Source organism: Apteryx rowi, unplaced genomic scaffold, assembly GCF_003343035.1.
Source record: "Apteryx rowi isolate R43461 unplaced genomic scaffold, aptRow1 scaffold_20, whole genome shotgun sequence".
Taxonomy (NCBI): Eukaryota; Metazoa; Chordata; class Aves; order Apterygiformes; family Apterygidae; genus Apteryx; species Apteryx rowi.
This window is the reverse complement of record NW_020448308.1, coordinates 2841921-2863535: the sequence shown is the minus strand read 5'-3', so window position 1 is coordinate 2863535 and position 21615 is coordinate 2841921. Positions and strand designations below refer to the sequence as shown.

Sequence of the window (21615 nt, the reverse complement as noted above, 5' to 3'; positions counted from 1 at the left end):
CCGGGCTACATCAGTGATGGAGAGCAGCTCTGCGGGGTGCATGTAACCACACGGGCAGGAGTGGAGATGTTCGTGCCGTTTGCAGTCCTGGCGCCTTTCCAGGCTGGGTGGTAAATCCCTGCCCTGGGGCAGATGTGTTGCTTAGGCAGGAGGGATGGTTTGCGCTCGGCCGGCGCCTCACGCCATGCTCTTGGAGGGATGCTGGCTTGCAGGCAGTAAGTCGTGGCCTTAAGGACTTCATCCATAAAAATGATAGTGTCGCTTGTGCTGCTGTTTGAAAAGGATCTGCCCGAGTTCGTGTGTGCAATCCTGGCACCTGCGTACTTGGCTTCCAGGAATGGTGAAGATTTGTAACAGCTCCAGGATAACTCAGCACCTCCCGGCCAAGGAAAGACTTGCCCAGTTGAAGCAAAGTACTGAAATACCCCCTCTGCCTATCTCCAAGCTTGCAGATAAAGTAGGAAAGGGGGAGGTGGAAAGAAAGAAGCGTCTCATAGACATGACCTGGACAGGGTGCCCTTCAAGCACGAAGCTCGTGGGCTACCAACCACCAGCCCAGCTAAGGCAGAGGGACGTGCATGAGCCCACGCGAGTCTTGGGAGGTTTGTGCCGGGCACCTCTGGAGAAGCGGCTCGTAGGCTCTGCGCTGCAGTGGGTCCCGTAGATCAGCACACTGGGGCACCGCTGAGACTTTGCGGGGGTTAGTGTGGGACACGCAGGTGCCCCACGCTGTGTTTCTGGCCCCTGCCCGCAGCCCCTGCAAGGTGCCACACGGCCCTTAGCAGCTGCGCGGTTCAGCTCTCCGGCATTTTGACACAGAGGCTCAAATTCTCCACTGGAGCTTGAAAATGGGGAGGCTGAGAATGGGATGAAAATTTGCAGGTTTGAGAGCAAATATAGCTTGCTTCACCTGCCTAAACACCTCTCTCCTGCAAAGGGAACTTGCATGGCAAACAGGTCCTTTCCCCAGGGAAATCCTGGCCTTTCATTAGCGAAAGGGGATCCAGCTGCACTCCAGCTGCAGACCAAAGGAGTCCCTGGTTTTGGTTGCAGGTTGGAGCCTAACGGAGGGAGAAAAAAGCAAGTGATTGGGTTTCTGCGGCTGTTTTTCCTGCCTTCAGAGCCAAAGGGAGGCATGGAAACCCCTCATGGTAGTGGCATGGGTGCTGCCGGCGATGGCTCCATGGGTGCTACAGCCATGAGGGCACAGACGGCTTCGGGAAAACGGGACAGCATTAGAAAACCAGGAGAAAAATAAAGGCGAACTGCTTCGTGGAAGGCATGGCGTGTCGTGCTACTTGCACAGGCACCAGGCTGTCCACTTGCTCTTCCAGTGTGTGGTCTCTATGTGGGCAACCCTTAGGCCAGCAAACAGCTAAAAGAGGAGCATACACAACGTCTGGAAGAAAGAGAGATGCTCTTGCTGCAGCTGGAAAGAAAATTCGTCTTGAGGACTGGCTGCACCAGGAAACAGCAGTACTTCAGTGCTGTAGGAATTAAGCTGTTTCATCTGTCTCAATATATAGTTGGCATACAGTCTAAATCCCCTGTATTTAAAAGAGAAAGGAGTGGAAACGAGGAGCAGTGCATTTCATGTATTGCTCTGAACATTGATAAAAGTCAGCATTTTGTGGGCTCCAGCACCCTATCAGCACACGCTTCCAGATACAAAAATCTTCCTACCCGAAGCATATTCATCCTTTAAATGTCATTCCTCCCTTCTCCCCTAAGAAGCTTCCGTGAACTCGTGCAAATATTTGCTCACCGTTCAGTGGCTATTTGGATAGTCCCCAAATCCCGGCACTCGGCGGTACAACGGCGCCGCGCACCACCAGAGAACTCCCGGCCGGAGGCAGCGCCGGCAATAACCTGCCACAACCCCGTCATCTGCAGGCCATTGCCCAGGGCTCTGCAGAGCCCTTGAGCGTTTTTCTCCGTTGAATTAAGAAATGGTGCCGGATTGGGTTCTGCTGGTGTGGTTTGCAGGCAGCGGAGGCATCCTGAGCGCTCACGGTGGGTGAAAGTCCCTGGTTTGGCTCCTCCATCCCGGCGGCGTGCCAGGCATCTTTGACTGCTGGAACTGGCCCAAATGCATGGCTGCGCCCTTAATTGGGATCAGGGGCCGGGATGCGCCGGGGACTCCAGAGGTGTAAATAAATCAGTCAGCCACATGGCGTCATCTCTGCTCTGTGCAAACGCAGCCGAGGACGTGCTGAGCCGAAAGAGTAATTTTAATTAGCCCGTACTCCTTCCCTAGCTGCATAACTAGTGTAGAGACGTTGCCATTCCTGCTGCTCCTCAGGGAGCAGCGCCTGCCCTTCTCCTGCCTCGGCGTCCGTGCCGGCGGTGCCCCTTTGGGCCAGCCGGCGCCTGGTGAGCATCTCCATCAGCTTTGCTGAGAAAGGGTGGCACCAGCTCCTGGAGACACAAAGAGAAGCGGTCATGAGCCGGGCTCCCCTGGGTGTCCTGGAGCACGGGCTTTGAGACCGGCACGTCTTTTTGAAGAAAGATTTTTGGCCCCAGACGTGGGGGCAGATGGAGAAGAATGGAGAAGCTACGCAACACTGTGCCGCTCTCCCTTCCCAACAAACTTTTTGTTGAGGTCTTTCTAGCAAGCTAGTTGCTAGTAGCTCCTGCAGAAATTATCGTTATGCATGATAGCACCTGGGACTGTTAGAAAAGCTAAATTCTTTGCACGAGGAGGGAGCTAAAAATTTTCCTTTTAAAACCGGGCAACGGAAAGTTTGCAGTTGTTTTGAAGATCGAGTACGCTCACAAGGTCCTGCAAATTGTTTATGGGGCCACAGTGACGCTTCGTTGAGTCCCGCTGAGCTGACACGATCCCTCTCCAGCGGTTCCCGCGGTGCCTGCAAATGTTCTTAAATCGCTCGATGTCTCTGGTTGGGAGCTATTTCTCTCTCTTTGATGCCGTGGTCTGAAGAAATGGCCCCGGTGACCTAGGTGCTCTTTGAAACAGCTTTTTGAGTCTCCCAATTTTTATGAAATAAAGGTGGGATGAATGTGTTCATCATTTCCCTGCAGTGACGGGCACCGGCTATAATATACTCCCTTGCCCGTGAGTAATAACAGCGGTTTCTGTCAGACGGCCGCGATAACCGGGGTCATCGTGAGTAATTCCCTGCGTGGGTAATTTCGACTATTCACACGAACGGTGTGAAATTCAGACTGGTCATTACACAGGGTGGAGTCTGAATGGAACTGTCAATAAAACATGAGAAAATTGCACTGGGTACGTTCACGCGTTTTGATGTAAACCCATAGATAGTCTTTTAGTTAATCCTTAACCGAATGAAAATCTGTAACAGCACAAAAGGACTGGGATGAGATAAATCTCCCTTGAGAAATGGGTCGAGATCGCTGCGGGCCCTGCCGCCAAGAGACCTTGCCAGGCTCCAGGTGCTTGTTTTTTCTTCAAGAATGCTTCCCTGCTTGCTCCTTTCCTTGTTTTTCTTTCTTTTTGTCCGTCTGTCTTTCCCTTGCAGCCTTGACGTGGTGGGAAGTGCAAGGCCTCTGCCTTTCAATCCTGCCTTAAAGTCCCCGGAGCAGTGGCAGCCCCGACCGCGTCCCGCCGGGGTGCTGGAAACGCACATCCCCCGGGAAAGCGCTCCGGGAAGCCGCAGCAATGGCTGTTCTCACCCTGTTTTCTGACGCTTAAATCCTTGCCAAACTCCCTCTTGGGCAAAACTTTTCCTGCTGCTTGTCTGTCTTATGCTGATTTTTTTTGCATTTTGTATTGTGAAATGGGTATAAAGCTCAGCTAAACAGGTCAGCTGTTTTTTGAGAGCAAGATTTAGGAGGGGGGAGGATTTTGTGCCCATTTTAGAGACAGGAAACTGAGGCACATAAACATTGAGGTTAAACATATGAAATGTCAGGCTGTCATTTCCTCGCTGCGGGGTGTTTGCGTTTATATGAACCCAACAATGTTCTTTTGACAGTTTTGTGAGTGGGATAATACCTAAATAGGAAAATGAGATGACAGGTTTCACAGCTTCATTATTGAGGGAGTTTAGAAGAAAAAAAAACCCTCAGTTCTGCGTGCTCTGTTAAGAGAACGTGTCAGAAACACAGGCGCATGGTTAGCGATGGCCGAGTTCCCCGGCTGCGGATACAGCCCCGCAGGGATGCCCAGGCACCCCGTCAGGAGCACATTTGGGGGGCAAAAAGGAGGCCAAGGAAGTGATTAAAAACAAAAAAAAGCTCGAGGTTGACGTTCAGCTGTGGCCCTGGAGAAACCCGCTGCCCCATCGGCCGGGCGCTCGGGACCCTGCAGGGCTGCTGCATGCCGAGGCGCCGTGCCGCGGGGTTCGAGCTGACCCCACGGCCAGCCGAAACGGAGATCGCCTCTGGGTCCAGCCTTAACGGGGAAAAAACAGCAAAAGCAGCCTGGCTGCAACAGCAGCAACCTGTTTGCAGAAGAGGCTGGAGCTGCTGAGCCGGGGGTTAGCTCAGCCCCGGTTCGGGACGGGAGGTGATTTTGGCCGAATCAGAGCCGTGGCGTTTCTGTCTTCCTTCTCTCGTGCACAAAGGCATTAGCTTTTTGGACCTAATCATCTTGTTTCCCAACGCTCAGCCGAGCGGCGTGCTTTCATCTCGCCGAGCTGTTGCGTTCGGACAGGTCGCCCAGCGTGGGAGCTATGTCGGGCGCTCGACTCGCGCCGGAGCCCGGGGCTTTCTGCCGAGCAGCCACCTCGCGCCGCGCTGCAAAGCGCCTGCTGTGCTTGTCTGCCGTCCGTGCGGCAACGAAACAGGCCTCCACTCCCGGGTATGAAGCGAGAAGCTGGCAGGTTTTGTGTTTTGAGGCGAAAAGAAAAACGGTACTTGCAGCCTCGCAAAGGTCAGGGTTTGCACGGTGAAATCCCCGAGGCGCTCGCTTGTCCCGCTGCCGTGGGGCAGCTCCAAAGCTCTTTCTGGGGTTTTGCACTCTGTGCAAAGCGGTAAATCTCTTTACCAAAATTTAACCCCTTTTGCATTGCTTTCCGGGAGCGAAGAAAACAAAACTTTCCATGCCCTAGCATCACAGCGGGGTTTTCTTAGCCTAATTTCTCAAAAGGAAGGAGGTTTATGTGGCTGTCCTCCTCCCACTCCCGCCCCATGGTTTTAAGCGTGCGTGGCCGGTTTCCCTCAGGTTTTTCCTCCTCAGAAATACAACGTTCCTCAAAAGTTTCTCCCCATGGACCAGTGGCCGTTGTGTGCTTCTGGGTCGTACCACGCTGTGGCACCCACAGGCATTGGGGTGGGGGGGGAGGTTGCACTTTTTGCAAAATTTTCCACTTGGCAGAGCTGTTATTTTTACTGCCTGGCCATTCCTGCTATTGCAGGAGCGCTCTGCCTGTCGTTTTAATACAAGTCAGATTCTAGCTGTCACTTTTGCAGGAGGAGGCTATAAAAGGTGAAATAAGTACAGCGCAAGGGATCTAAAGCCAGAAGGCTAATAAAAAAAACACAGCATTTTTTAACTTCGTTATTCTTTAACATTCGGAGTTAACGGTGGCTGCAAACATAAACCCTCTAATGATAAACTGAATGAGCAATTGGTTCATTCTGCGTACCAGAACCAAAATAAATCAATGAATAACACATCACACAGAGTACTCTGCTGTAATGCAAAAATTTCCATACTGACTCAAAATAAGCACTTATGAGACGAGCCAACTTACCACATCAAAGAACCGAACAAGCTCACCACCTTCATTTCCCTCTGAGCTCCACAATAAATCCATCATATATCTACATTTTCGCTGGAAAGGTAATAGATGGCCGCAGGTGGGTATCTGATTGCAGTTAAGTGGGAACTAGCTGCATGTAAAAGAGCTCAGCGTATCCCTTCGGAGGAAGGGGATCGTTCCCTCTTTGGCAGTCCTTAACACAGTGCTGATCCGATTCTGTGTGGGCAGGTGATGTGCCTTTCCACCGTGGAACTGCTCGTTCTCCAGTTGCTGTTGTGGACCCTTCGTTGTAGCCCTTTTAGAAGAAGTCTAAACCCATTGAAATTAGGTGCGGAGAAGAAAAAAAGTTCCAGTGGTGTTCTGCTTTCACATAGGTTTTGGGGTGTTTTACAGCACTCTTTAGTGGTCAGGCTTTTTCCTAGTGTTTCTCCTTCTGCCGTGTTGGCTGCATGAGGCTGGCAGACCTTTAGGGAGTCTGTCTCCAAAATATGGGAAATAAAGACACAAAATACTGATATTTTCCCATGGTCACGCAGGGGAGTTGCAGAACCAACTCGTAGGTCTGGGCTGGAAACCACGGGACCTTCCTTCCCTCCTTCTGGTCCCCTTAGCTGCTGATGGAGACTGTTGTGGTGGAAGCGTCATCATCTGGCCGGCATTTTGTACAAAACGGGTTTTGTAAAAGCGCCGTGTAGAGCATTGGCTTGCAGGGTTTGCAACGTTTCCTAGCACTCTAGAGGCACGAGTTCAATCCATAGTTGGGTCTCGGCCAATGTTTGTTGTCCTACCTGGAACCGGGATCGATTGTTTGAGCTTAGGAGCCAATTATGGCCGATGTGATACTCCCCACCCCTTGTCCCAGGGTGTCGTCTGCCGTGGAGGCAGGTCTGCTTCGACCGCACGTGCCAAGTGGGCCAGTGAGGCTCAGGATGGACCTCAGGCGTTTTAAGTCACCCGCGGTGTGAATAAGCAGTTTAACGCATGCCTCGCAACCTGATTTGACACGCGTTTGTCAGGTTTGGGTTGACCAGCGCTTGGCGTCCCTATAACATCTCCCTTGGAGGAACCGTGTCCCGTATGACGTCTGTCTGTCTGCTTGGGGACACCGCAGGTTTCATGCACCGCGGGGAATTTTGGATAAGAGCAGCTGCTGTGTCGAGCAAAATCATGCTGGAGACAGACACGGCGCCCTGGCGGCAGGGATGATCACGCCTTGCGCAAGTTTGTGGGTTTTGACGCCGGCCAATGTGGGTGCAGTGACAGCAGGAGCCTGCAGCCCCTCTCTGCTTGCCAGGGGTGGTCGTGATGGTGGGCAGCAAGTTGCGGCTGTGGAGCGGGCGGGCGGCTGAGCTGGTCCTCGGCGCCTGCCCTGCAGTATTACACAGCAAAAAGCTTCAAAACGGATTAAAAACAAAGAGCCCAGTTAGAGTAAGCAGAACCCAAGTCTCCAGCTTGTTACAGGTCGTCCTCAGCCGGGATGGGATGTCCCCGTGATGAGAAGCAGGGAGCGACCCGCGGGCTGCCGAAGCAGCTGCGCACGGGTCTCGAGAGCCTGCTGGAGCCGTTTCCGCGCCGGCCCTGCGGCGGAGGACGGGGGATGTGTCCGTGGGGTGCTCGGGGCTCAGCCCCCCGGGAAGCGCTTGCTCACCGGTCCTGTGTTTGTGTTCCCCATCCTTCACCCCGTTACTGGAGGGCAACGGCCGTCCCGTCACCCACCCATGGGTGGGTTGGTGCCCAAACACAGGCGCTTCCTTATTTTGCTCTTTATTTATTACCTTACTGTGCCCCAGTGGGCCTGCGTTCACGTTACGCCTGGTGTCTTCGGCGCTCCTCGTGCTCGCGTTTAGCAGCTTCCTGGGCCAAGCGTCTCCCCCCGTGGCTTGTTTGACGCTATTTAAATGAATTTGCGGAGCCTCTAATCTGCATTTGTTTCACTAAAATTCGGGCTGTGCTTCTCCGTCCGGCTGCCTAGCGGAAGCAGCGTCCAGAAGCGGCGTCTCAGGCGCTTGCTGTGCATTTGTTGTAACGCTAATTGAATTATGAGAAGCAGGTTACTTAAGCAAACAAAATGGCCCTTGTCACACTTGGTCGGGCGTGTTAAACCCATTTAAACCAACGCAAGCAACGCTGCCCGGCAATTACAGGCCTAAGTGGCAAATCAGCCTTTCCGCCCCGTGCGGAAGAGGTCACCGAGGGCTTGGCGGGGCGGCGCTGCTGCCGGCGGAGCGAGACGGGATAACGCGTCCAGCCCCCAGGAAGCGTCGCCCCTTCCGCCACGTCCCTGACCCGAAAGAGCTTCCTAGTATTTAATGAACTGCAGCCGGACCCGCGTCGCCCGCGGAGAGCAGGGCTTTGGGGATGGGTTTGCAGCGAGGCAAGGTGTCGCTCGAGCTTTCCCTGATTTCATAGCCGGGCTGTTTCCATGGCCTGGGGGATGCGGGAACTGGAACTGGCCTGGCCTTGCTGCTCCGGGCTGCCAGGGAGCGAATGCACGGCCAAAGAAGAAACGCATCATTTTTTTCTTTTCCTTTATTTATTTCGCAGGCAGGAGCAGAGGTGGGAATAGAGGAAAAAAAGCATCAGCTGCTTATTAGATCAGCACAAGTTGTTTTGAGCCCTAGCTTCTCCACGCCGGTTGATGTAGCAAGCTGTGTTTCGGGGGTGTTTTTCTGGTGCAGGCGGCCATCCGATCGGCAAATGATATTTTGCTGCAATAATTGTCTGCAAGCAACTTTTGCTGGTCTCTCCGAGGTAACGTGCTGTTGACGAATGCCCAAACTTACCCCCTCTCCCTGGTGTCTAGTTTTCCTTCCGTGCAAACTCTGATTATTCGGTGAAAGAGAAACATTGGCCTACGAAGCTAAACAGCAGAATGCAAAAGCCAAACCCTCTGCGTCCCAACTGTTTGCCCTGTGTTTGCTCAGGGTTGTTTTCATGCCACACACAACTGAGGTTTTTGAGGAGAGCAAAACAAACAATACTTGTTGCTCAGTTCATTTAGGATTTTCAGCACTGTCGTCATCTTGCAGCAGCGGCGCCTGGGGGCTTTGGGGGAGTGAGGTTATGAATTTATTCTGGAGTCTGGAGCTGTACAGAAACAGCTCCCAAAGGCTGTATGAAAGAAGATGACGGAGGAGCCAGGAGTGGGTGGACAGAGTCGGAAACTGGTATGGAGACAATATCAAAATAATAATACCGTTCAGGCTGAGGATATGAGAAATGGATGAGGTTTCGACAAGCCTGGTTCGCCCTGCTAGAAAAGGGAATTGAGTTTTTAGGCAGCGTCGGCGCCCTTGGAAGTTCTGTGCAGTGTTTGGCATAGCTCTGATCTCCGTGGGCACATCCGCGGTGGCTGGGTCTGCATCTGAGGTTGAGTTCCTTAAGCCAAGCGGATCTAAGTGTGTTTGCAAGAGCTGGGTCTGAACTGTTGGCTTCTGTAATTTGCCAACCCAAAATCCAAAGTCCAGAAAATCTTAGCAAAGTTTAGGCCTTCGTTCCAGAGTCTGTGTCTGGTTTTATGGGCTGTTAATACATTAAGATTTCTTTAAAATGGTTAAGAATTTTTATTGAATGGTTTAACTACAGGTTTTGAACTACTTAAAAGCAAGAGATGAGAAGCAAATGGAATGGAACTGGGTTGTTTTTAAGATTTTCATTACCTTCATGTTTGATCACCTTGCAATCTCTAGTGTATGTGTCCATCCCTTGCAGAGCCATGGGGCTCTTATTGGCTGCGTTAGAGATGGGGGCAGCAGCCTCCAGATGTGCAGGAAGCCATTGGTGGAGCAGAGTATCTGCTCTGCATCTCCAAAGTCTTGGGCCAGTGCCCAGACTGCTCTGTCAACCTGCATTTCCAGTCCAGGAGAAGAAAATTTAAATTGAGAGCAGTAAAACTAAATAAAACAAAAGAGAATAGAAAAGCCTGAGTAAAGCAGTTGGAGAAATTAGGTGAAGGAGGAGAGAGATTCGAGTTAAGTCAAGGCCCTCAGGCTGCCTCCATGGGGAGATATCAACAGTGCTGGTCACCAGCATCCTAGCAAATGGCTGAGGCTGATGTAATTCCTTGCATCATCCTTGAAAATCTTTGTCAATCCTGCAATGGAAGTTGATGCAATGGGCACATCTTAAAAGGAGCATGGTACCAAGCTGCGAAGCAGTATGGAAAGCCAGGGAGGTGGGCTGGATAAATGGGCTCATTTTGTTCCTTGCACTGAGGTCTGTGGAAGCCACATACGGACCAGACAGTAGACCTGGCTCTCTTTAGCTCTAAAACAAGCTTCTGTCCTTTCTCTCCATCTCTTTGCAGAGCTCCCTTCCTCAGAACACTTGAGCGTGGCAGATGCTACGTGGCTTGCCCTCAACGTGGTGTCCGGCGGAGGTGGCTTCTCCAGCTCCCAGCCCATCGGCGTGACCAAAATTGCCAAGTCAGTAATAGCACCGCTAGCTGACCAAAACATCTCAGTGTTTATGCTCTCCACCTATCAGACGGACTTCATCCTGGTAAGCAGACATGAGAGGACCAGGCAGCTTGCAATGCTGCACGCTACACCAGATGAAAGTTCAGCTGGGCAGAGTTTTAGTGACTCTTCAGGGAACAAGTTGTTTGAGGAGCAGCAGAAATACCAAAGTCTGCTCTCCCCAGAGCTCTGCCTCTTGCAGTTAGGCTCTCTGACATCTCAGAAGCTTTTCAGATGGGATGAAGTATTTGTTGTGCCACTGTTGGGTGGATTATCTGGTATCTAATTAAAGCACTGAGCCCACACTGCAGTCTCTCCCTTACTGGAGGCACTGGTGGGATTTCTCACCTTCACTCAGACATCAGTTTTCTAAGAGTTGTAGGAAAGTAGTGTCTGCTGTCAGATTGGTTGATGATGGCCAAGAGGCTCCAAAGTTGTTTTGGGGATGGGCACACTGGCTGTCTCTCACATATGCGCACGCATACATAGGGCACAATCTTTATTTCCTTAGGAAACATGGCTTAGGAACAGGCAGTGCTAAGTTCTTGATGGGATGCTGGAAGAGGAGAGGTGAAACACATTCATCTTAGTAACTGCAAGCTGATTCAAGCTTGTGCAAGTCCTCTGAAGTCTCTCCATAGATCTGAAAGTGTTGTGTTTAATCCTACTGATATTTGCAGTAACATCACTAAATATGCTTCTCCAAACGCACATCAGGATGATAATTATCCTTATGCACCTGCTGGCTCAAGGAGGAGTGATATGTCTACTTTTCTGTACCCTAAGAGTACATAACCTCCACTGCAGCATATTATTGTATCTGGCACGCATCGTCACAAGCAAATCCTGTTGTCATCTTCAGGTACGTGAGCGAGACCTGCCCTTCGTGATGCATACACTGGCTGCTGAGTTCACCATCCTCAGAGTAGTGAACGGGGAGACGGTGGCTGCAGATGACCTTGGGATAACGAACGGATTTGTCAAACCAAAATTGGGTAAGGACCAGGATGGTTTCAGCTTTCTGGGAAGGTGGTCTCCATGTTAGATGGGGGTGAGGAATCTGCCTAGTACATAGCTGCAACATTTTGGTGAATATTTATCTTTTTGTAGGATAATAAACCATCTTAGCCCATGCCTGAGTGTGTCCCAGTTCAACCGAGGATTTGAGTAGGTCCTTAACCTACACAACCTACCAGGAGCAATGTTGATGAGCTTTGCTGTATTTGAGTCTTATAATTCTATTTTCATGTCTCTGGACATCATGAATTCTATCTCGCCTTTTGTAGAACAGAAAGTTAAAATACAATTCATTTTCAGTAGCAAAAATAACGTTGTCTGTAGCCCACAGTTCCATGTTTCAGCATTTCAAAGGTAAATAGCTTATATAAAATCTCGTTTAAGCATTGCAGGCACAGAGAATATTGTTGTTCAACTTTCACGCTTCAGTATCAGTCAGGATCAAGGCCACCGTGAGCTCCGTGCCATACAAAAACTGAGGATGTTTGCAGTTTGCAGAAACAAGCATCGAACAAAAGGCACAATCAGGAAAAGGAAATGCTTAAATACGTAGGTTTACCCACGCACCTGAGTGTAATTTTGTGCCCATAGCCAAACAAAGCGGGGATCAGTTATTATGAAGCGCCGCTCAGCCTAGTCACTCGATAGCTATAGATCATCTTGTTTAAAAAAACGAACGTTATACAAAAAGTGTGGAGGAAGAGCACAGTGAGAGGGGTGTTGATGGTGCACAGGTATGCAATTTGTTCTGTTGCCGTGTTTAATAATTGCATGCATGAATACCAGCTGCCCCTTGGCCACCAGCTGCAAGCATGTATTTGCCAAGCCACTGCACGAGGGGTGGTTTTAGTTTTTTTAGATGTTGTGGCAAGATAGGCCTTGAGGAAGGAGGGAAAAGGGGGTACCCTTGCCCAGTGAGTGGGCATGGCTGGCAGCAGGAAAGGGGATACAGCTGAGTCCCCCAACCTTAGGTGAGGAATTCCTTTCAGGGTTATGCAAACTGTCAGTTTTCCACAAAAATGCCGCGTTTTGTTTCCCTCTTGCCAGTGTTTTGAGATGGACACCTGCTTTTTTTGCATTTTTTCTGAGGTCTAGGCTGCCAACAACCCAGCAGGGAAATGCCTTCCATACCCCTGCCTTTAAACAGCAGAAGCCTGAATTTATTTCTGCTTTTCCATTTATCCTGCCACCTCCTGTAGATACCCCTTGTGTCGTGTGGATGCACCTGATGGCTTGAAAGCCCCTGCAAGCAAAGAGCCGACCATTCCCCGTGCGGGGTTGGGTGCTGCGGGTGGTTTCTCCTTGTACACCCATGAGCCCAGGTTGGCCACCAGGCTCCTCGATCCCCATGTGAGAACTTGCAGAGGGCCAGGCTGGGGCTACACCATCCTTTGGCCATGGTAAATGGCAGCAGTTGCATGCCTTGACCAGCGAGGGAACCCGTCCCTCTGCGTTAAAAGCCATCCTCCAGACTTACAGTTCAAATTGCTCTTAAAAGTCATGCACAGGCCATGCACGGTGTTCAGGGACCTGAAGCTTACCCTTTCCTCCATGCTCTCCCCAGCACCTGAGGGCTTTCCAGTGCTGTCTTGCAAGGGTTGTGCCGCAAGACCCCCAGGCTGTGCTCTTGCCTTCCCGAGGAGGGAGAGGGATGGTCCCTAGGCATCAAAGGTTCAAAGCTGGTTCCTAGCAGGAAGTTTCTCCTTCCATCTCTTGTGCAGTTGCACTTACAAACACTGTCAGCTTTCTGTGCAGCTGGTGCTGGTGCGTGGCTAATAAATGTCTGGTGGGACGTGAACCCAGCGCAGGTTTAGCTTCATAGCTGTGTGTGTCTGTGTGTCTCTTGCAGTTCAGAGGCCTGTCATTCATCCCCTTTCCAGCCCAAGTAATATGTTCTGCGTCACCAGCCTGGATCCAGATACCCTTCCCACTGTTGCTACACTCCTAATGGATGTCATGTTTTACTCCAATGGGTACGTCACGCCAGGGAGCGAGGCTCCTGGGGGAGGTGCGGGCAGTGTCTCAGGACACAGATTTCCACTGCTGCTTCAAGATATCTAGGCATCAGCTGTGGCCTTGGGTGTCCTCTGCTTAGGAAGGGTGTATTCACCCGTCCAAGAGGGGTGTCCTGCCAGGTGGACACCAAGTAAGACATGAGGGTGCTCAAAGGTGTCTGCTGGCTTTGTAAAGCTGAGCGTCTGCAGGTTTAAGCCAAGAGTAGCAATGCAACCCGTGTGCTGCAAATGCATATGTGCCTCACGAATGGAGTGCAGGCTGGGCTGCTGTTGCATATGCACGGGCCATGCTGGGCCAGCGTGGAGAAAGCTGGGGACCCACACTCGCCAAAGCCCTCCTGCTGGAGGAGCATGCTTAGGGCAGGGACCGGAGAGTTTTATCAGTAGTGGGGACAGGTATTTTTTTCCCCTGCAAAACCAAAACATGAAAAGCAGTATAATATGACAGGACTCAGTGTCTCTTCCCTAAGTCAGTGTATGAACATCTTTGATTTCAGTGCCTATATCTGTTTTAAAAGCCTTCTTTTACCCTTCTAGCTGCAGTTAACGCTGTTCTCTACTGTCTCTTCAGAGTAAAAGACTCAGTGGTGGGCAACGAAGACTCGGGACATATTCGCTTTTTCTCCTTTTCTCTCATTGAGGGTTACATCTCCTTGGTCATGGATGTCCAGACACAGCAGAGGTGAGCCTTGGTCTCTTGGGCCACAAAAAAGCACTTGGAAAGTTCTCAGAGGAGCAGGAAGTTATTCAGGCTCATACATGTTAATTCTGGGGACCATTTCTGGGACAGTTTTATGTGCCTGTACACCCTGTCAGTTTTCCGAGTGAAGTCCAGCATGGAGAAAGTGAATTCTGAGTTTGTCTGTCCAAGCCCTCAGTCTAATCAAAAGCCAGTGAAATGTAGAATCCCAAGGGTTTTCTCACTTTTGAAAGAGGGACACTGAAGCAACGTGCTTTTGACGTTTTTACTCGGTTGTTCATGGTTGAACTCTTAACAGCAAAGAACAAAAAATCTGGTATACATGGTCGAGGTTTTACTGCCAAAGCCCGAAAGTAGGGTGGGGACTTCAGTGACGTTGTCCTCCAGCTTCGCTTTCACACATGGCTGGGCTTGGTGCGGAGTCTGCTTGTGATGGTAATGTACTGAGTCATCCCTGTGCAGCGGGAGCTCATGACTCGTTTGTCTGGCAAGACGAAAAGTCAGCTAGGGAACAAATATCAGCCTGTGTGTATATATGAACTTCTTCAGCTTCGCATCACTCGCTGAGCTCTGGAGGCTAGGCAGGATGCTGTACCGAGATGCAATTCATAGATTTGCTTTTGACATGCAGCACTGTGTTTGGTTTTGATACTTGCCTGCCCTAAGGACTTGTTTCTCAAACTATTAATTGCTCTCTAAAGTCCCTTCAACCTTAATTGGAATAAACCTCTGTCTGCCTTCAAGAGAGGCTTGAGGGTTAGAGCAGTAGCCTGATGCTTGGGGAGCCGGGGGAGCTGATTCCTTCTGTCACAGACTGCTGGCTTGACCTTGGGCAAGTCACTTCGCTTCTGCTGTTCTTTCCCCTGCTAAGAGATGGGGATGTCTGCAGGACCTCCCAGGGATGATGTGTAAATAAAGCACTGAAGATGCTCAGACACAAACACAGTGGTCACCATTCACACTCCTCAGAAAGTCGGGGGGAAGCATCTTCTGTCCCCAGGTGTTCCTACAACGCAGCTGAAATCAGGCCTTCAAATTAACAGTCTTGGGGTTTGTAAAGCTGGGGCATAGCCTGTGTTTTGACAAGTTTCTTCTGCACCTCTCTGAGTGCTTATGCAGACTTTCAGTGTCACATGTGTATTTACCATAGGACAACTGGAGGGGCAGGCAGGTGCATCTGTGCCACTTGCCTTGACTTCTTTCATGTTCACTGAGCTGCTGCTGCTGCTTTTGTTTGCTTCAAGCAGCGTGGGGAATATAGGAACAGCGGCATCCCCACCGGCAGAATTTGACACACTGCTGTGTTTTAATTGCCACATTTGGTGTTCCCTTTTCTTTTGCAGATTTCCTAATAATTTGTTGTTTACAAGTGCATCTGGCGAACTCTGGAAGATGGTGCGGATTGGTGGGCAGCCGCTTGGCTTCGGTAGGTAACATTTGGGGGATCAGTTGGTGCGCAGGTAGTCAGTCGCCTTGGGGCTTTCTAAAATGATGATAAAACATGCAGCAGCCAGTCTGATGCCTTTTAAGAGCCAGCAGCTTAACCTGACTTTGAGAGCTGAGATTTTTGAAAAGGTGGAGTCCGACTCCTGCCTAATAGATCAGACTTTTAAATAGACTTTTGAAAGTGCTACGTATTCGACAGCTCCACCTCAATTGCATTCATCTGCTGGACTTGGGAAGTAGCTACAGCTAGGTCTCTATTTAAAGAGAAAAATTGGCCTAAAAGATGGCATGGGAATGCTCTTTAGATTACTAAAATCAGGAGTCAGAAAGGGCTGTCATACTCCGGTGCAAACCCTGGATGACTCTGTGGCTTTTGCAGATTTAGTACTGATTTATAGCAGTCCAAGTGGGAGCCTTGTTCATGGACCTCAGTTTCAAATCCAATGCTGCAAACATTTTCTCTAATCAAAAGAATATTGGATCGAAATAGCACAGAACAAATACTTCACATCTGCAGAAGTGACTTGTTGTTTTTGTAATTTTAAGGAGTCCAGTCGAGATAATGCAACAAAGCTCTGGTTTTCAGAAAATATTGGGGCTCCTTCCCATGAAAAAATTAGGTCTCTGAAACTCTTCCAAAATACAAGCTTCAAGAAGCCTGTAATTATCCCTGAAAAATGTTTGGCCAATTTTTATATTTAATCCCTATTTCGTTGTTCATCAAACATCTACACCAGACGAACTAATTTCAGTAGCTAATTTCTGGGTCTATAAAAAGAAGGAAATCTTCATGCACCTTGTTTTTTTGCATCTTTGAGGCAAAATCTGCAGAAATGGCATGCCATATTTCATTGATGGGACATCAGGACATCTGCCACACTCCTAAATGTGCAACGTTTAAATATGTTAGGTTAGAATTGAGAGAGAATGGTAAATTTGGATCAGTGAAACTCCGATTTCACCTGGAAACAATGTACGATTGGTCTCAAATGAACAGGACAGATGAACCGTTTAAATCAGCATGAAATCCAGTCTCAGTGGTGGTGGCAGTCTGTGGCCCGGGAACCATGTGGCCAGGCCAAACAGCTGTTCAGCATCTCCTCTCTCAGCAATGCGTGGCAGATAGTTTAATAGCAACAACTAAAGAGAAAAACGAAGGTTTGGCTGTTTGAGCTAGTTTTTGATGCTTTCATCCTGAATCTCATTAGTTGCCTTTCTTTGGACTTTTGAAAATCATTCCAGTTCTAATGTTTTGTGCCTTTGGGAGATTTACATTTCCCTGGAAGAAAAAGGAGGTGATAAAATCAATTGTGCAATGCACTGTGATTGCCCAAAGAGCCCGATTCTGCCGCTGTTGCGTAAACATCACCAACCAAATACACACAAGAAGGCGTTTCATCCAGTGGGCTCGGTACTGCAGCCCTTCCCCTGATCCCCCAGGGAAGTCAAACCCTGGGACTGTACTCCTGGAGCCCGTGGCGTGAGGTCTGCAGGGTCTGGCGGTGCCCCCGCTTGCTCCCCGCATCGGCGAGGCGCTGGCGAGCCCCGGGGTGACCGACGGGTGCCATTCGGACGATCACGGTTGTTCTTTGTCTCCCTCCAGATGAATGTGGAATTGTCGCTCAGATTTCTGAGCCTTTGGCCGCAGCCGACATCCCAGCCTATTACATCAGTACTTTTAAGTTTGATCACGCATTGGTGAGTATCAGGGTAGCTTGTCTGGGGGTGGGGGGGGGTGTTTTCCTGGGAAAAGAGTGATGGTGGCAGCATCATTTCCTCTCAGGAGAGCTTGCCAAGGTGACTTTGCTCTGACGTGGCCCAGCACAGATGCCTCTCCCCAATGTTTCTGGTGCGTTAAAGCTTGGGTGAGGGTGAGACCATGCCTGCGCCTCTCTGCCGTGCCTTGCTGCATCCTCACGTTTAAGCCTGGGTTAGAGCAGCAGGTCAGGCTGGGACAGGAGCAGCCTGTTTGTAAGGGCTGGGCTGGGCTGGCAGGAGCCTGGGGCCAAGGCCACGGAGGCCGCGCTGCCCCGTTCCCTCTGCAATGCTGGCGCTCCCAAATGAACAGCCTTTTGGCGGTTACTGCCCGTGCCAGAGGCTCCTGAAACGAGTCCAGCCCTACCTCAAGGCAAACCCAGGTCAGCGAGCGTCATTCTTGCAAAGGGCTGGTCTCGTTCCTTAGACACCAGCAGCGATGGAGACTTCACAACCTGCCCTCAGCAGCCTCTTCCAGGGTATCGCTGTCTGTTATTTTAATAGAAGTAGCCACAAATCCTCTCCGTTTCCCTGCAAGCGTGGTCGGGGGCTCTCAGGAGGGTGGCTTTGTGCAGGGAGGGGGACCATTTTGGAGAGTTTCCCAAGAGCAGACCTCTGCCTTCATCTCTCGGTCCCTGTGTGGCCCCAGTCTTCTGCGTTTTGAGATCTGCCTGGGAGGCCCCGGTTAGCTCTGCTGTTTCTGAAGGATCCTCATCGTGGTTTGCAGGAACCGCAGAGATGTGGATTTGGTTGTTTTGCTGAGGCAGTTAGCATACCTGCATTCTTTGCCCATTTTTAGAAACTTTTTCAAAGGCTCTGGAGTGTTTGAACATGCCACTAAGCCCATCTGTGGTTGTTCTCTTTGTGCATTTTTGTGGTTGCAAACCCGAGTCAGCACTGGATCCTGCTGGAGCTGCGCTCCCACCCCAGCCTTGCTGAGCACATCTGGTTTTTGTGAGGGTTTGAACTGGCTTATCCCTGGCAAAAACCCAGCCTGGCTGAGCACAGCCGGATCTCAAACCCTTGCAGGTTTTGAGGCTCCACCATTACTCGCCCAGGTGGCCACTCTCTTTGGCCTCAGTCCACCGAATCACTAGTCAGAGGACTACCATGGAGCACCTAAATAGTCATTTTTACCATACCATACGATGGAGGCGTAGAGGAGTAGATCTGACGAGCCACGTAGCTGCAGCGGTCCCCATGCCGGGAGGGCCACGCTCCTGCGGCCGTGCCAGCCCACATGCATCGCAGTGGTCTCACCTCGGGTTTTACCCCTCACTCATGAGGACTGCATCCAAAGTTGTATTTTTCCAGTTTCCGTTAGGGCATGGCAGCACAGCAAGGGAAGGTGTTTTTGAGGCAGAACTGGGCTTTTTGTTTTGTTTTGCTTAAGTGCAGCCTTTCTTGTTTGTGTTATACTTCTCCTTTCATCCCTGCAAACTCACTGCCCAGGCCTTACTTTTGACCTGTAAATGCTCCGATGAGTTCAAGGGGCTTTTTGCACTGGGTTTTTTTTCAGCTAATTACTTTGGTTTTTCACAGTTGGCATAAACCATTTGCAGCACATAGGTCATATGTGAAAAGAGTAAAAGTAAATATTATGCCAGATAGCAAAGGTCAAAGTGTTATATATGTTTATCTTATTTTCTTGAATATTAACTGTGCTGATAAGATAAGCCAATAAAACACCATTTTAAAATCAATACTGTTAGCTTTGCCTCGCATTCCTACCTGTTCCTGTGGCCCCAGGTGCATGTTCCGTGCAGGGCAGAGGGTGCAGAGTGCTTCTAATTGTCAAGCAATATCTGGAGAGCTAAGCTCTGCTGATTAAAATAGATATTTCACTTAAAACTTGCGCCATTCAAGTGTGATGACTCTGCAGGCAGCTCCACCTTTTAAATGTGTCTCAGCCTGCTCCATCCGAGACGGGCAGTTCTCAGCTTCCCAGCAGATGTTCAGTGTGGTATTGGGGCCATGCATCAAGGTCTGCAGACCTTCCGTGCTCAAATCATTATTTTATCATTTTCCTTGCGACTTGTTGTTTTCTTTCCTTGCAGTTGTAAATGCCTTTTCCTCTGAGCAGGACTATTCTAGCTGTCAAAGCTTCCTACCAAAATGCATTAAATGCTGGTGCATTTCAAGCACTCCCATGATTGACTTTGCTCCAGAAGCTGTGGCTGGGCTGTATTCTTGGTTGCTCTAGATGGGGTTTGTTGGCCAAGACGCTCTCTGTAGATTCTCACACAATTTCCCTAACTTCACGCTTCCTCTCTGCTCCCCAGACACCTTGACTTCTAGTGAAATTTCTCAAGGTTTAAGTGCTTCCTGAATCCATTCTCTACATGCTGCCTTTCTTTCTTCAAGGTTGTTCAGTACCTGCTGTCAACCAGTGAGAGTATTTTGCAAAAACTTTTTGTTCCCCTCTGACCTGATCTTTTTTCTCCCATGTGTCTTAAGGTATTTTTTTGTTGTTGATTTTTTTTATGTGCCCTGGGTGTTAATAGAGACTCTTCCTGGGTTGCTGTAGCTGCAGGAGTGTGCCGTGGCTCTGGAAATCCAGAGCTGCGCTGGAGAGGAAATCCCTTTGCGAGACAGTGCCAAGCCAGGACCCTCCAGGTCTCTGGTGCGTCCCCTGGGTGACGTAGGGTCGGGCTGGAGGGAGCTGCGGTTTCAGCTCCCTCTAGGGTACGTCTGGAGAGAGCTAGTGAGAAGATCCCTCTTCCTCTTTCCAGCTGGCGTTCTGCTCTCACTGTCTCATGCTCAGAGGTGTTGCTCTTCTTCACAACGATTTTTGCATCTAATAAGGCTGAAGCCAAAGAAGTGTCTGCGATGTAGTTTGGAGTTTTACTTTGCCTTTCGTAGTAGATGCTTTGATCTACCCTCTGGCTGACAAGTGAACACGTAGCACCAGTTGCACTAGTATAGAGATCTTCTCAGAGGGGCAGAGGAGAGGTAGGACTTCTCTGCTGGTGGCAAACTAGGACGTGTTGTACCAGTCAGAACTGTTTGCACCCCTGTCCCAGAGAAAATCCAGCCCAGACCTTCACCGTGTGATTGATTTCATTGCTTTGACTTTAAGGGGGTCATGCGTTTTGCAGTGAGCGAAGGTTCAGCCCATTCTGGGTAAGCAAGGAGGTGGATCCATGCACATCAAAGCCAGTGGGCCAGAACTGGCCTGTTCTGCCTTCACATGCTTCTGTATTGCACTGACGGAGTATATGCAGAGACACGCTCGATGTCTGCTGGGGATGGCTGCGAAAATTTGTTTTGCAAAATCGATTCCCATGTCTTTTCCCATTATCTTCAGCAGAAACAAACAGTCATACAGCTGCTTCTACTCTAGTCTTCAAGATACTGGGAAAAATGATGGAGGAGAAGCAGCAGAGACTCCTGTCTCATAGTCCTATTTCGTACGATGGAGGTTTGCTTCTTAATCGGGAAGAGTTGGCTATACGGTTGTCTCAAGATTATTTTCTTCCTTTCTCAGCTGACCTTTGTTCACATATTATCAGAGCTAGTGGCTCCATTGTTCCACTGGAAAATTGAAAGTTCTTCTTGCTATTCCTCATGTATTTTTTCCTCAGTTTTGTTAAAAGCCTTGTAGAAAATCACAGTCCAATTGTATTTCCACTGTGCGAACTCAGAAGGGTGTCTGATGAATCCAGGCATTGTGCTTCTGGCAAAGGACTCTCATACCTTGCATAGGAGGCAGTCCCTTCTTCAACTTCACATGAATTATTTTGGCTTCTTGCGGCAGCTCACAGATCATTTATTTTTCCCTCAGTCTCCTTTCCACTTTCCTCTCCTTCAAGAGCTGTTAGCTGCCTGTCCCTTGAGTGTTTTGCTTGACTTTATATAATGGTCGGACGCATCTTTTCTGTCCAGTATAACTTTACTTGTGATACTCTTTTCTATGGATGACAGTCACTCTGAGAAGGAGGTACGTGCATCTTCTGTTACAAGGCATTTTTTCTTGCAGTAAGTGTGAAAGAAAGAGACACAGTAATAATTTTGTGTGTAGACCTTTCTATGTGATTAAGTGTTGTCAGCAAGGTAGGATAACAAAATGTGGGTGCTACGCTATGTTGTCTGGGTATTCCCACCACCAGCAGATGGGCAGTCCTCTTCTACTGACAGACTCTTCCCCTTGTCACCCCATGTGGTCTCACCAGCCAGACTCATGGGTCCCAGGCTTGTAAGAAGCCCCGACAGCCTCATGGGACCTCATGTAGCTGCATTAATCCATCAGCCCAGGGCACCTTGCGCTAGTGAGCTCCTGGTGTACAAGTGCTTTGAGGCAGAAATCAAGTCTCTTGCATGTTTGCGGTGGTGCGTGAGCTACCAGGACTCTTGGAGCTTTACCCGGGCGTCACCTTTCTGTGAAAGCCGGATTGGTAATTGCAAGAAATAAAGTGCTCACTTGGGCAGGCTGTGGCGCCCTTCAGCCCAATCCAGTGCTGGAGCAGCGAAGCGTCTCCGGGGCTGTCGTGTTTCTCTCTTGCCCAACCGCACGGTCTCAGGTGAGGTGTATCTGC

At 49.9% G+C, this 21615-nt stretch overlaps 1 protein-coding gene across 1 annotated transcript in view; it reads left to right on the top strand.

Moving 5' to 3' along the window:
* Positions 1–21615, top strand: part of CASTOR2 (cytosolic arginine sensor for mTORC1 subunit 2) — a 65431-nt gene that overhangs the window by 31963 nt on the left and 11853 nt on the right. The window contains exons 3-8 of the mRNA XM_026063638.1: positions 9997–10190; positions 11010–11142; positions 13014–13137; positions 13751–13861; positions 15223–15305; positions 16929–17023. Of these exons, the coding sequence (XP_025919423.1) occupies positions 9997–10190; positions 11010–11142; positions 13014–13137; positions 13751–13861; positions 15223–15305; positions 16929–17023 (740 nt within the window). The remainder of the gene's footprint in view (positions 1–9996; positions 10191–11009; positions 11143–13013; positions 13138–13750; positions 13862–15222; positions 15306–16928; positions 17024–21615) is intronic.